This window comes from Anser cygnoides, chromosome 1 (genome assembly GCF_040182565.1).
Source record: "Anser cygnoides isolate HZ-2024a breed goose chromosome 1, Taihu_goose_T2T_genome, whole genome shotgun sequence".
NCBI lineage: Eukaryota > Metazoa > Chordata > Aves > Anseriformes > Anatidae > Anser > Anser cygnoides.
This window is the reverse complement of record NC_089873.1, coordinates 34,809,615-34,822,483: the sequence shown is the minus strand read 5'-3', so window position 1 is coordinate 34,822,483 and position 12,869 is coordinate 34,809,615. Positions and strand designations below refer to the sequence as shown.

The following is a 12,869-nucleotide window of genomic DNA, read 5'->3' as shown; positions in this document are numbered from 1 at the left end:
ACACTCAAATGTCGAGACATATATCCAAATTCATGCAGGTATGTTGGTGGCTTTGTCTGTATTCCTCAGTGCTCCTGCCTCTTCGTCAGAATCAGGAAAAGTTGTGAGGAAGTTGCAGCATGTTGTTGTTTCTTGTGCATATGAAGAAACTGATCTGACTGCCACAGGCATGCTTCCGTGAGAACTTGGTGCACTGGTTTGCTTGTTGGAGGGGGATCTCTGTCTGCTCTCATCTTCCCTTGAGGATCTGAAAAATGAAACCAGTGCAGTATGTGCAGCTCCTTTTGTCTGAGCACAGTAGTTACAGCAACTGGAAATTTCACTGGAAATTTTTTGTAGGGTGAGCAAATATGTACATCATTGTGACAAGACAGGAGGATACTGTTTGGTTGTGTTGTGACAATTAAACATGCTTGCATTTTCAAACATGTCCTTCTTGACTAATTTTGACATTTATTTGGCACTGATGAGGAAGCTGATACAAATTTTATTTGATTTACTTAAATGATGTTGTGAAGAAAAATTAAATTAGAATTAAATTCTCATTTTAACTAAAGTTGGACCTTAAGGTAGAACTGCCTTGGATGTGTTCAGTGCTGGGTAATCTCCTAAGTGTGAATTAGGGTGTTTGAATTTTTTTCAAGAGAAAACAGGCGGGGGCAATAAGCAGTGAAGCACTTAGATATTTTGCATTTTAGTATTTTTTACTAGTGGGGTACAGTGGGGGCTCATTGGATTTTCACTGTGAGATGGACAAGAACTTTGATGTGTAGCTCTGTTTCGGTGAACAAAATAAGTTACTTTTTCCTCATGATATGACCTTGTCATCACTGATAAAGAACATTCCCTGAAACAAATAAGCTGTATTTTTTGTTTTGTTTTGTTTATTTTTGTTGTAACCTGGCCTGTGTCAGGTAATTTGCCAGTTAGTTTAAGTGCTAATCTGAAGGCTGTATAAGAGTTTTATTCAGTTCCATTAGGTCCAACTAAACTTTGTAATACAGGGGCTATTATCCTGCCAGCTGTAAGGAATTTCTGTTTTATGAAGCAATGCTGACACAAAGACAGCACTGTGTAAGCCATGTCTATAACTGAACACTTTCACACTGCAATTTAGGAGGCGTGCAGTTCAGGAAATTGCTGGCTTCTGCTGGAGCACACTTTTACTGCAAGGAAAATTTTATTCGTCACTCAAGTAATTGGCAGTTTTAATACCTTGTTAGTAATTACCTTATAAACAAACTAATGCATAAAGGCAACTCTCTATGACCTGTTATCTAGCTCACAGTCTCATTTGGCCAGTGGAACTGACACATGGTGGTGGTGTTTGTTGTTTTTTATTAAAGTAATTTGTTTCCATTTATTATAAATACTTTCAGTTAAGAGTTAAAAAAAAAAAAGCTAAAAGAAAAAAAAAAAAAAGGGTAGCTCTACCAGACAGCCTGAGGAATGAAACACGATACAAGGGCAGCATTGGAGGGGCTGCAAGATCACTTACCCATTCCCACATGTGGTCAGAAGGCCCATTAATCTAACTTATGGTTTAATTTTTGAGTCAGGATTTTTTTGTCTTAAGTAGTAATCCCTCCCTTGCATATGTGAGGATTGTCCATGCTATCCTAAATGTGTGGCTTACTATTTGATCCAGAGCAATTATTTCCAATAAAGGCACTTTCCAGAATCAATGTTTTTGTTGATAATTTAACCTGAAATTGTATTCGCCTGTGATCTCTAGAAGCTGGGGAGAGTGCCTAAATTTTGGTCATTCATTATACTAGGTACAGAGTGTACTGCAGCCAGAACTGACTTGAACTTACAAGGTAACAAGGATCATTTTGGGTTATGTTCGCTTAATTAATCATGATTACTTTTCCTCTATGTACCATTAACCCCAAACGAGTAACCCTGTTCACGTCGCTGATGTATGCATACAATTCTGCACATTATGCAACTGGAACGAAAAGCCTGGTAGTTGCTGTGTATGAACACAAAACAGGATTGCTGGAAAAAGTACATTTTATTGGAAGTAAAAGTAGGCGTGTTCCTTATAGTAGACCAGGATACCCATGTCTTTAAGTAGTTGCAGTTTTTGTTGTGGAATTGGGTGTGATGCTTTGCTGAAGCCTGACCAGACATGAAGTCCAGACCCTCTGTGAAGAGCTGTGAGAAGCACAAATTTTATTCTTTGCTAACACTAGAAGAAATTGCAGGATGAAATACTAGGTCTATTTGCAAAATTGTAGAATGTCTTTCGGGGGGGGGGGGGGGGGCACGCTGTCATTCGTCTCATCTAGTTCTATTTTTATGGAAATTCAGACTGATTTTCATGCTGTAGGAATTTTCAGAACAAAGAAGGAGAATATATGGCTACTGTGATGTTAGTTTGGTTAAAAAAAACGTAATCTAATTTCATTGCAATATTGTGACATATTGTTCAGTGCAAATACCAGATATTTCTGCATAGTTCAGAAATAAGTGATCATAAAGTTTCATGTCTTGTTTTAAAAGTTGTGAAATGCAGTAATTGGATGAAAGTACATTTTACATCCAGTTTCCTGGGAATATATTTTAAGAACTGTTGATGAACACATTTATTTATACCATTCTGGTTTGGAATTTGGGGTGACTAGAAATTAATGGTCTGCTTAGAGAACAACCAGGGAAATTAAATACCAACTTTTGTAAGTGGTGCATAGTTAACAAGTTTTACTCTGGAAATGACAAGAGATTTTCAACTACTGTCCTTAAATTTCAGGACCAGTAACAAGATTGCCAACATTTTATCTGAACATCTGAAGCCATTTCAGAGTCTAGAAACTTTGGATTTGAGCAACAACAACATATCAGAGCTAAAGATATCTTCATTTCCTTCTTTACAGCTCAAGTATCTGTAAGTAAAACCTAGTATTGCATTTTTTCTTTTCAGGTTACTTTCAAAAAAAACTTGATAGAAATTTTTGGCTGTATTTTGAGGCACTAAATATTTTTTAATTAGATACCCACTAAATATTCCTACTTTCACGCACTGATCTTACTATCAGTTGCAAATTCGAATACATCTGTTGGTGCATGAAGTGTTCTAGTCTATAGTGAAGGTCGTTATCTTAAGATGAAACAAATAGATGTGTCTGGAGAGAGAAAAATAATTATGTAGCAAAGTGAACTTAAGTTGTGGGGGCTGGTCAAGTCTTGAGTTACATGGGGTCTTATGGACTCTTTGAATTCATGTTAATGCTTTTTATAGTAATGCAGCAAAGCCAAAGCTATGCTGAGAATAAAGTAATGGGGTTGCAACATAATATATTTTGGCAACATGTTATCTTCTGCCAATAATACACTCTTGCAGAGTGGAGCAAAAATATTGGTGGTGAAATACTATTTGACTGTGGATTAAGTTGTCAAGAGCTCTGATTAATGAAATTTCATTTATCGTGGAATAGGTAGTGTAAGAGCTTTGTGTTTCACTACTAGATATTAAAAAATTAAATACCTGTAAATTTAACCTTCTAGACATTGTTTCAACAGGTACATTAACAGTAACCGAATAACCTCCCTGGAGCCTGGTACCTTTGACAATTTGTCTACCACACTTCAAGTATTGAAACTGAACAGGAACAAAATTTCAGCAATCCCTCAAAAGATGTTTAAACTCTCCCATCTGCAGCACCTGTAAGTGCAACCTACAATTGGCTAATTGTTTTCAGATTTTCCAAAGCACTGGCAGTGCTTGAACTTTAGCCTTTAATTTAACCAGATGCAGAGTGAGACAGACACAGAAAACATATTACTACAACCCTTGCTAACCACAGCTTTGTACTGAACAAAACTAGTCTTATATATTGGTGAGATGTGAATAGTCTTTGTGTTAAAATTGTTTTTGCCTATTAAAAGAAAAAAAAAAGGTGAGACAAAATGGAGAAAGGGTAATAGCAGTATTTTCGTAAGAAAACATTGGAAAAATAGTAAGTGAAATAAGCTTATTTCATTCACTACATCAGTCTGTTTGTATTTTTATAGAAATATTTAGAATTGTAGGATCATTTAGGTTGGAAAAGACCTTTAAGATCATCAAGTCCAACCATTATGGTTAAATGGAGGGAATTAATTTGCTTTCAGAAAGTAGGACAATAAGCAATATGCTCGAGCAAATAGACCTCCGTCAATTTCACTGATATAACGCTCTCTATAAATATTTTACTTAATAAATAACAGATAAATCTATTGAATATGAAAGAGGCTGGGGAAACTTTTTTTTCCATTTTTCGAAAACCTGAATGCAGTAAGTTGACGAGGATGAGCTAGAACTGTGCTTTGTTAAATCCTGAATTATTATTTTCCATATAAGATAGTCAAGAGTTGAAAATTATAAACTCTGTTAGTTTATAATAAGTTTGAAAGTAAAAGGTCACAAGAACGGTGAATTGTTAGGATGCTTGACAAAACTGGAAACTGTGACTGCATTTGCACCCAGGAAAGACACAGTCAAATTTTTTTTTAAAGTTAAAGTTTTGTTTGACTTAAGCTTCTGAAGAAGTGTGTGAAAACAGTCCTGAAAAGCTCATGATATGATAATGATCTCAGTAGAACTTCTGATGTTCAGATTCAACTGAAATGTTGTAAGTTGATAATGTTCTTACTTCCAAAACTTCTACTCATTCACAATTCAGTCAGTAGGCAGACCTAGTTATCTCAGGTAGCTAATTTGCAATGAAGGCAGAAAAAGTATATTATCACCTGAAAGAGGTATTCAGAGGAGGAGCCGGGAAGAGCTGAAGGCTATTCTTACTGAATGTTCTTTACAGCTTATGGACAGTCAGACACAGAGTAGGGTTTTATATTGGGTATTTGTTATCAGAGAGAGCTTGTATATACATGAGAGGAAAGTTGAATTATTCCAGGACTGAGACTCTGCAAAATAGCTGTGTAATAATATAGTTATATAATAAAATAACTGTATAGTAACTGTATAATGATAAGTATATAGAGAGAATTATTGAGGTCTTCATGTCCTGGAGGGAAGAAGAGGATTCTTCTTGGTTTGATGGGATGCAGGTCGATAGATCAAAGACTATCTTGAAGAGGCAAACGATCACTCACTACTATATGAGGGCCTTTTCTTAGTATTGTACAGTCCTGTCTCTTCATATATCAATTGCTGCTAAGAAAAAAAGAATCACAAAAAAACCTGTTAATTTGGCAAAGAGTAGCTAGTTTAAAATTCACCATTATAAAAGTAGTTAATGTTCTCTGTGATTGCACAGGGGTGGATTTCCTTTTTCATGTAGCTCAGATATCTGCTTGGGGTTGGTGCAGGTGTTGTGGCTGAAAAGGACCAAAACCAAGAAAACGTTGTGAAGAGCAGGAAAATGGAAAATACAGAGTGCTACCGTCACTGCAGCTAGTTCTCCAGCTAGTTATGACTTATAACTAACTTGGGTACATTTACGTCCCCGTCTCTGACTTAAAAGTGGTGTGTGTATAGTGGTGTCAGGGTGAGTGCCAAAACCACTGGGAAAGAGGGAAGCAACTGTCCATAACTAGTTGTGGAGAGTGAGGGAAGAATGCTTGACTCCAGATTAAGAGTGAGAAAAATTGTGCAGCGTATTTAATTCTGTGTAGGTTGGATTATTGATTGCAATTACAAGCCCAAATTTACAACTCTACTCCTGGATAGACACTGGGAACTTACTTTCACTTTTGAGAAGAGGATTAATCATGACATTCTACATCTACAAGTACTCTTTATATCTGAACATCAAGGACCTATCAAGTACTTGTTCTCAGTATCAGAAAGGTAGAACGGTATTAAAATAGTTAAACACAACCTATTACAGTAACATGTTCGATTTTTATTGCATCTTGTTTCTGTTGTTTTATGTGCAAGACATGTATTTAAATAAGCTTTGTTTCCAAGGAGGCAGGAAAGGTTGTTGGTATGCAGGTAAACTTACTCTGCTGTAACTGTAAAATTTATCGATGCAGGGAGCTGAATCGCAACAAAATTAAAAAAATAGATGGACTTACTTTCCAAGGACTACCAGCTTTGAAGTCATTAAAACTACAGAGAAATGGTGTTACTAGGCTCATGGATGGTGCTTTCTGGGGATTAACCAACATGGAAGTCTTGTAAGTACCAACTTTCATAGATTGTGCTGATAACATATTAAGCAGAATAGCACATAAAGAACAGAATTGCTTGCTAAGATTTAAAGATGTTTTTGAAATAAACTGTTCTGGTGTGGTTTGAAAAGCAGCTAGTATTAATCACTACGCGTATAAAATAACATATTCTGAATGCATGCATACAACTCTAAATGTAAACAGAGCCTACAGCTATCTAGCTGGTGTCATGAAGTCAGATGTGGACCCATGGCAAAGCACGCACAGCACTGAGTTTCTGAGTCTTAGGACTTCTGTCTGTTTGTGTGTGTACAGGCAGCTGGACCATAACAACTTAACAGAGGTGACCAAAGGCTGGCTTTACGGCTTGCTGATGCTGCAGCAGCTCCATCTCAGCCAAAATGCCATCAGCAGGATCAGTCCTGATGCCTGGGAATTTTGCCAAAAACTCAGTGAGCTGTGAGTAGCTTTTATTCTATTCCAGTTTTGAAACCTGGGTGCATGCCAAAGCATGAGCTTCTTACCACTGATCTGTGAATTTTTCATAACAAAGTTTCCAAGGTGACAGCAACTTTTTTGTGTGTAAGACAGTTACATTTTGTTGGAAGAAATTGAAGCCAGCCATGACTGCTTCATTTCACTGTGGCAGTTGTATGAAAGCTGTAACACACTCATTTTCAAATAAAAGAAATTCATCCTGCAGTAATTTGTGAATAATCAGAAACGCTACATAAGCTGTATGGTCAAAAATAGTGTAGTGGATTTTGTGATAGTTGTAAGGGAAAGAACATTATCCCTGCCTGAAAAAATCACCTGGGTTGAACTGAGTAATAAGTACTGCAACATGAACATTAAAGTCCATTTTTCCTTGAACTTGCAGAGATTTGACGTTCAATCACTTAGCAAGGTTAGATGATTCAAGCTTTGTTGGCTTAAGCGTGCTGGTTGGACTATATATTGGAAACAACAAAGTAAACTACATTGCTGATTGTGCCTTCCGGGGACTTTCCAGTCTACAGACTTTGTAAGTTGACAGACTTGATTTTTGATGTAAAAACAAACAAACAAACAAAATGAAAAGGAAACAGATAAAAAAAAAAAAACAGTGCACAGAAGGGTTTGGTTGTTTTGTTTTTGTGTGTTTTTTAATGAAAATATGCACAAACTTTTTCTTAATTTTCCTAGGTAAGCATATTTTCCTAGGTAAGCATTTTTCTTTCAGTAAGTTATTCTTTTCAGAGTAGTTGTGAAAGGGAAGACTTCTTTCTTTCAGGTTGTGCACAATGGATGCTGGTAATTATAAGACAAACTTCCTGTGGCATTGTTAGGGTAAAGGCAAATTCAAAGGCAGCAGGCAGCACTGCTACCCACAGCTTTTGGGATCTGGGTCACAGTTGTGTCTTAACTGGATCAAAGTTTTCCATCGTGGTAGAATTAGGATGACACAACTGAACACTGCTTATGTTGATGCTTATACTGATTGAGCAATTGTTTTAGCATTTGATCTTTTTTTTTTTGAAATAGCTTTTTTTAAAGGAAGGAGAATAAAGAAGTAAATTAATTAAAAATATTCTACTTCATTAGATTCTTCCAATTCTGTATCACCAATTCATCTGTTACCTAGATGAATGAAATAGTTACTGTTCCCTCTAGGCTTTGAAATAGTTGTTAACATTCAGAGGTATATTCATTCCTTAGACATTTGGTGTATGCTATGTTTTTTTGTTGTTGTTTCTTTTTTTTAAGTATGTGGAGAGATATGGGTCATAAAAAGAGGAAGTCAGAGATTTGTCAGTTGCCTACATTTACATGGTAGGAATTAGGTGGTAGACTTCTCCTAGACTTGTTCTCCTGTAGCTCTACCCTGTTGATTCTTTGCTGAGACACCATCTTTTCACAAATCTCTCTAATCTTTGTGCTTCATAGATAATTTAACTACTACTGTGGACATTACAGGATATAAAAATGATTGACTTATTAATAAATCTCTGTGTGTTCTCTGTGTGTTAATGTTATGAACTTACAAAGGCGCAAATGTGTTTTCATTCAAAGGGGCAACAGTTGATCCCTCCCTCTGATGTTCCTTCTGTGATAGTCCTGTATCTGAAAAACCTTGCAGGGGAATGGGGGAATGTGGGTTTGTTTTCTGACAGTTCTCAAACCTTTGTTTTTGTGATCTTTCTAATTCTCAGTGGAAAAAGACATAACTGATAGTTCTCAAAGTCTCCCAGTTAAAAAATAAATAAATAAATAAATATATATATATAAAAGTAAGTAAGTAAATACATAGAATGAAGTAGCTATGAAGTAGCTAATGGGGAAGGGGGGGGTTGTGCTACCAGACAGCTATTTTAGAAACCGTTTTAAATAATATGCTTAAGAGCATACCTTGTTCTTCCTAATAGCTCTTGTGGTTTGATTTCTCTCCCTACACCCTTTCCCTTTAAACAGGGATCTGAAAAACAATGAAATATCATGGACTATTGAAGATATGAATGGTGCCTTCTCTGGTCTGGATAAACTTACGAAGCTGTGAGTACTGCTACAATATTTTGTCTGATTCCTTAAAAAAAATATTAGCTTATATTAGCTTATATTATGCCTGTTTCAAGAGGCCAGTCCAACATGATGTTATATTTTCCATAGCTGAGATGATTTTTCTCCCTTAGCATTTTGTTTGCTATAAAATATTCCTTTCTATAAACAGAACTTTCAGACTTTTCAAGTCAAATTAATCTGAAATATGCATTCAGATTTTAAATGTGGTTCTATTGATAGAAACCTTTTAGAAAGAATGAGGGTATCCTATAATACAGGAAGTGATAAGTGTATTATCAAATATTACAGAGGCATAGTGATAGGAATAGTCTTTGGTAAAGTAATGCAGCATCCAATGGAAAAGGCTTCCATGCAGAAAAGATATAATTTGCAAATGCACATCTAGAAAAAAAAAAAAAAAAGATGCTTATGTGTATACATTTAAGTAATCCACATCACTGAATTCTATACTTTTAACATATTTTAAAATCATTGCAAGATTGAGATGTTGATTCAAGTACAATAAATGGGTATATTTTAAGGGTGAGACATTTGCCTGCATTGGGGAAGATTGAATGGTGATTATTAGTCCAAGTTTAGAAGCAAATGCTACAAATGCAATTGTTTAGCTCCAAAAATGCTCCCATCTTTTTTTGCATTATATTCTTAATATTTTTCAGGGTACTGCAAGGAAACAGGATTAGATCCATTACGAAGAAAGCATTTTCTGGCTTGGATGCACTTGAACACCTGTAAGTAGTAGAAATTCACATTTAAGCCAACATTGGAAAAAAATGAATTTTGATACTAATTGAAACAACAATAGGACTGACAAGCTTTACTCATAACTTTGAATGGAACACTCTTACCCTGGATGATGGAGTATTCTTAAGAGGGTTCTTCTAATTTGGAAATCTGCTGAATATGAGCTTTGGTATTAATGCAGAAAGTGTTACGTGTATTAAGCATGCTATAAAACTCTTCAATATTATTGCTTTGGTTTTTGAGCTAGGGAATCATTTGTATATCAGTAATGTAGCAAACTATTCCTGGAGTCATCATGCTAAATACATTCAATTTAATAAATTACTCTTTCCTCCCCTAATGATTTTTACTTTTTTTTTTTTTTTGTAGAGATCTAAGTAACAATGCAATTATGTCAGTTCAAGGAAATGCATTCTCACAAATGAAGAAACTCAAAGAACTGTAAGTTTCTGTCCAAAAATGTCACCTCTATTAAATGTGTATATCCATATAAATACATAAATAAGAGCCTTGTGAGATGTTGCCTGATGCAGTGATAAACTCTCGTTTTAACATCTCTGAAGGTGTCAAAGTTTTCTTACACTCATCACTTAAAAAGTGAAAAAGTATTTAAGTAAGATAGCGTAGGGTAGGAAATGTTCATTTTCTGCTACATTTGGTGTCTGGGGTCCTGATTTTAAATTGGCTGATCTCTAATAGATATTAGGTAAGGGAGACTTTGATGTAATGTGCTATAACATCAGCAATGCTATCATTGAGCTGAAGCTTACTGGACCAGTGAAATGAAGTAACGTAATTCTTTTATAAAGACCTGGTTGTCAGTGCTTATAATTGGGTCCTTCTATCCTGTAGTAGCAAAGGGACAGATCTTCACAAAAGTTGTGAAGCGGTCAATGGGAAGAATGTATTTTTTTTTAGTGAGCTTTTATTTTTCCTCTCTTTTTCTCTTGATTGGGGCATTAGATTTTATAGCTGCATTTTGCTGAAGAGAAAAATTTAGTCATTGTTCCTGGTGTTTTGAGCACAGTTAATACTTCCTTATTTCTCCTCTATTCTTATCTGTCTTCTGTAGTCAGATCTGTTGTTCTGAGTTTCTCTATTGTGTAGTGCAACAACAAACTAAAGAATAGCAAAAAGATACAGCTCTTATTTTGAGTACTTGGAGCTTCTCACTTGTGTTCTCCAGTATTACCGTGTTGGGCTCAGTAGAGAGGGTATCAAGAAACCATACATATTTGATTCATTTAAAGTTCAGTTTGACCCATATTCTGGCATAGCTGTAGAAAGCAGCAGCCATGTTCCTACACATAGCCAGCCATTTTCTGCCTTTCCACTTCCTTAATTTGGATCTGGTTGTATTACTTGATTAGTTTGCTGAACTCAGCCAGCCAGTTGCAGGGCAATTGCTAGATTTGGCAAAAGAGAAGCTGTGGGAGCCCAGGACTGACAGGTTTTGATAGAGATGATTTGAAGAGTGATCAGATGTGATGGAATGACAGGCTAAAACACTACTCCAGGAGATGTAAGATGCTACAAGATACCAGTCCAAGAACACTTCAGTGAAGTAACTACTCAGAAGTTGCTGTTTTTTCTCTACTTCTCCTGAAACATGTAGTACACCTCCGTTATGTTGAACAAGATGTAGGCAGGTGTCTACAGGTGTCTATGTTTACTTTCCCAGAAGTAAAATTATTTAATAAAAATTCCCATCTAGTTGTTTTATTCTAAGGCCCCTAGAGAGTAAATTTGAAAACAATATGATGTATCCTGTGCATCAGGGTAGCTAAAACTGCTGTGCTTTTGCTGCCTCCTAAGAAAAACAAGAATGCCCTTAGAACTTCAGTGAAATATGACCTGTTTCATTTAGATGTGAAATGGTCAGCTGCCATCCCTGGATTTTTATCTCTGCACTGTTAGGGTGAAAAGATAGCACAGGGCTTCTTCCTTTTCAAGAAAAATTCAAGAATTTTTATGCTAATTAGTATGTCTCCATTTACCTTTAAAGTTATTTTTCTCACTGGATCCATAAATTACTTTTCCTTTTTCTCCAAGAGTAGGTAATATTGCCAACTTTGATAAGAGTTTCATTACTGACTGTTTTTTAATTATTTTTTTGAAAAGGTGATTCTAAATTTTCAGCCAAAACTGAAACTCTTCCTACTTCACCTATTGACTGTATATACACAGAATATACCGTTGGCTTATTCTTTTATTTTTTTCTTTATGAATGTAGCTATTCACATAAGTTAGGTAAGCTGCTAATCATTCTTACACTTGTTATTGCACCACTGACTATTCTTCATCACCACGCTTCTCTTTTTAACCATCCTTCCCCAAGGTAAATTTTGACTAAAATGGAAAATGAGAGAATTGTCTCAGATTTTTTTTGATGTTAGCTTTCAGAGAGCCTTCTGGACTGTTGTCCTAAGTGCCCATTCTATGTCTTCCACTGCTGATGGTAGTTTTGTACCTGGGACACTAGAAATATGCCTAATTGCCTGGAATCATGTATGTAGCAGAAACAAGGAGTTGAGGATAACATGTCTGCTTTGTAAAATATAGAAGTCCTGACAATACTGTCATCAGATTTGAACTAAATAGTATTGGTGTCTTTCTCGTATAATGTATGTATTTAGGTTGAAGCTTAGCTTTGTTACTGACTTGTGTTCATAAGGATCTGTTTAAAAGAAAAAAAGGCAAACTATCTTTGAATGGAATTGCTTTTTCTTAGGCACTTAAACACATCGAGTCTCTTGTGTGACTGCCAGTTAAAATGGCTACCACAGTGGTTATCAGAGAACAACTTTCAGAGCTTTGTAAATGCCAGTTGTGCCCATCCTCAGCTGCTAAAAGGGAGAAGTATTTTTGCTGTCAGCCTTGATGGATTTGTCTGTGGTGAGTCTATTCTCTACTCCTCATTTCATAGAAAAAAATTTTGCTGAATGAATTGATTTTTTGTTGTGGTTTCTCTGATATGTTTTTATTTCACTAGTAAAATGGAAAGGGTTTAATATTTGTTAACATTTTCTTCTATGTTCCCAAACTTTGATGTAGAAAAAAAGTTTGTGGCTTTCTACAAGATGGGAACTGACATTTTTCTGACTTTTGTTTCATGTACAGCTTATATAGTACATAGCATAGTATGCAAGCGAAAGCTCAACAGTTTGTGGTGGTAAATGTATATGCTTCTAGATTTAAAGGATTTATATTGTTTAAATAACTATCATTTTTAAGTGAGACGTATTTTGGCAAACTTAAGATGCTGTTTGTGGTTCTGTTTATTTGTAAATTACTTTCATACTTCATCAGATTTGATGTTATTCCAAAGCTGAGAAAATTTGAAGGTAAAATAGACATATTCTGACCTTGTTTTGTGTGTGCTTGAAGTCTACTTTAAAAATGTTTGGGATCACCAAGTTGTTGTTTGTATTTCAACTGTATTTTGA

General features: G+C 35.6%; 1 protein-coding gene across 2 annotated transcripts in view; it reads left to right on the top strand.

Moving 5' to 3' along the window:
- The window catches only part of LRIG3 (leucine rich repeats and immunoglobulin like domains 3), a 43,644-nt gene that overhangs the window by 20,251 nt on the left and 10,524 nt on the right, over nt 1-12,869 (top strand). For both annotated transcript variants that reach the window (XM_048065425.2, XM_013198868.3), the window contains exons 4-12: nt 2,756-2,890; nt 3,526-3,669; nt 5,983-6,126; nt 6,436-6,579; nt 7,001-7,144; nt 8,572-8,652; nt 9,339-9,410; nt 9,793-9,864; nt 12,155-12,318. In XM_048065425.2, coding sequence (XP_047921382.1) covers nt 2,756-2,890; nt 3,526-3,669; nt 5,983-6,126; nt 6,436-6,579; nt 7,001-7,144; nt 8,572-8,652; nt 9,339-9,410; nt 9,793-9,864; nt 12,155-12,318 — 1,100 coding nt within the window. The remainder of the gene's footprint in view (nt 1-2,755; nt 2,891-3,525; nt 3,670-5,982; nt 6,127-6,435; nt 6,580-7,000; nt 7,145-8,571; nt 8,653-9,338; nt 9,411-9,792; nt 9,865-12,154; nt 12,319-12,869) is intronic.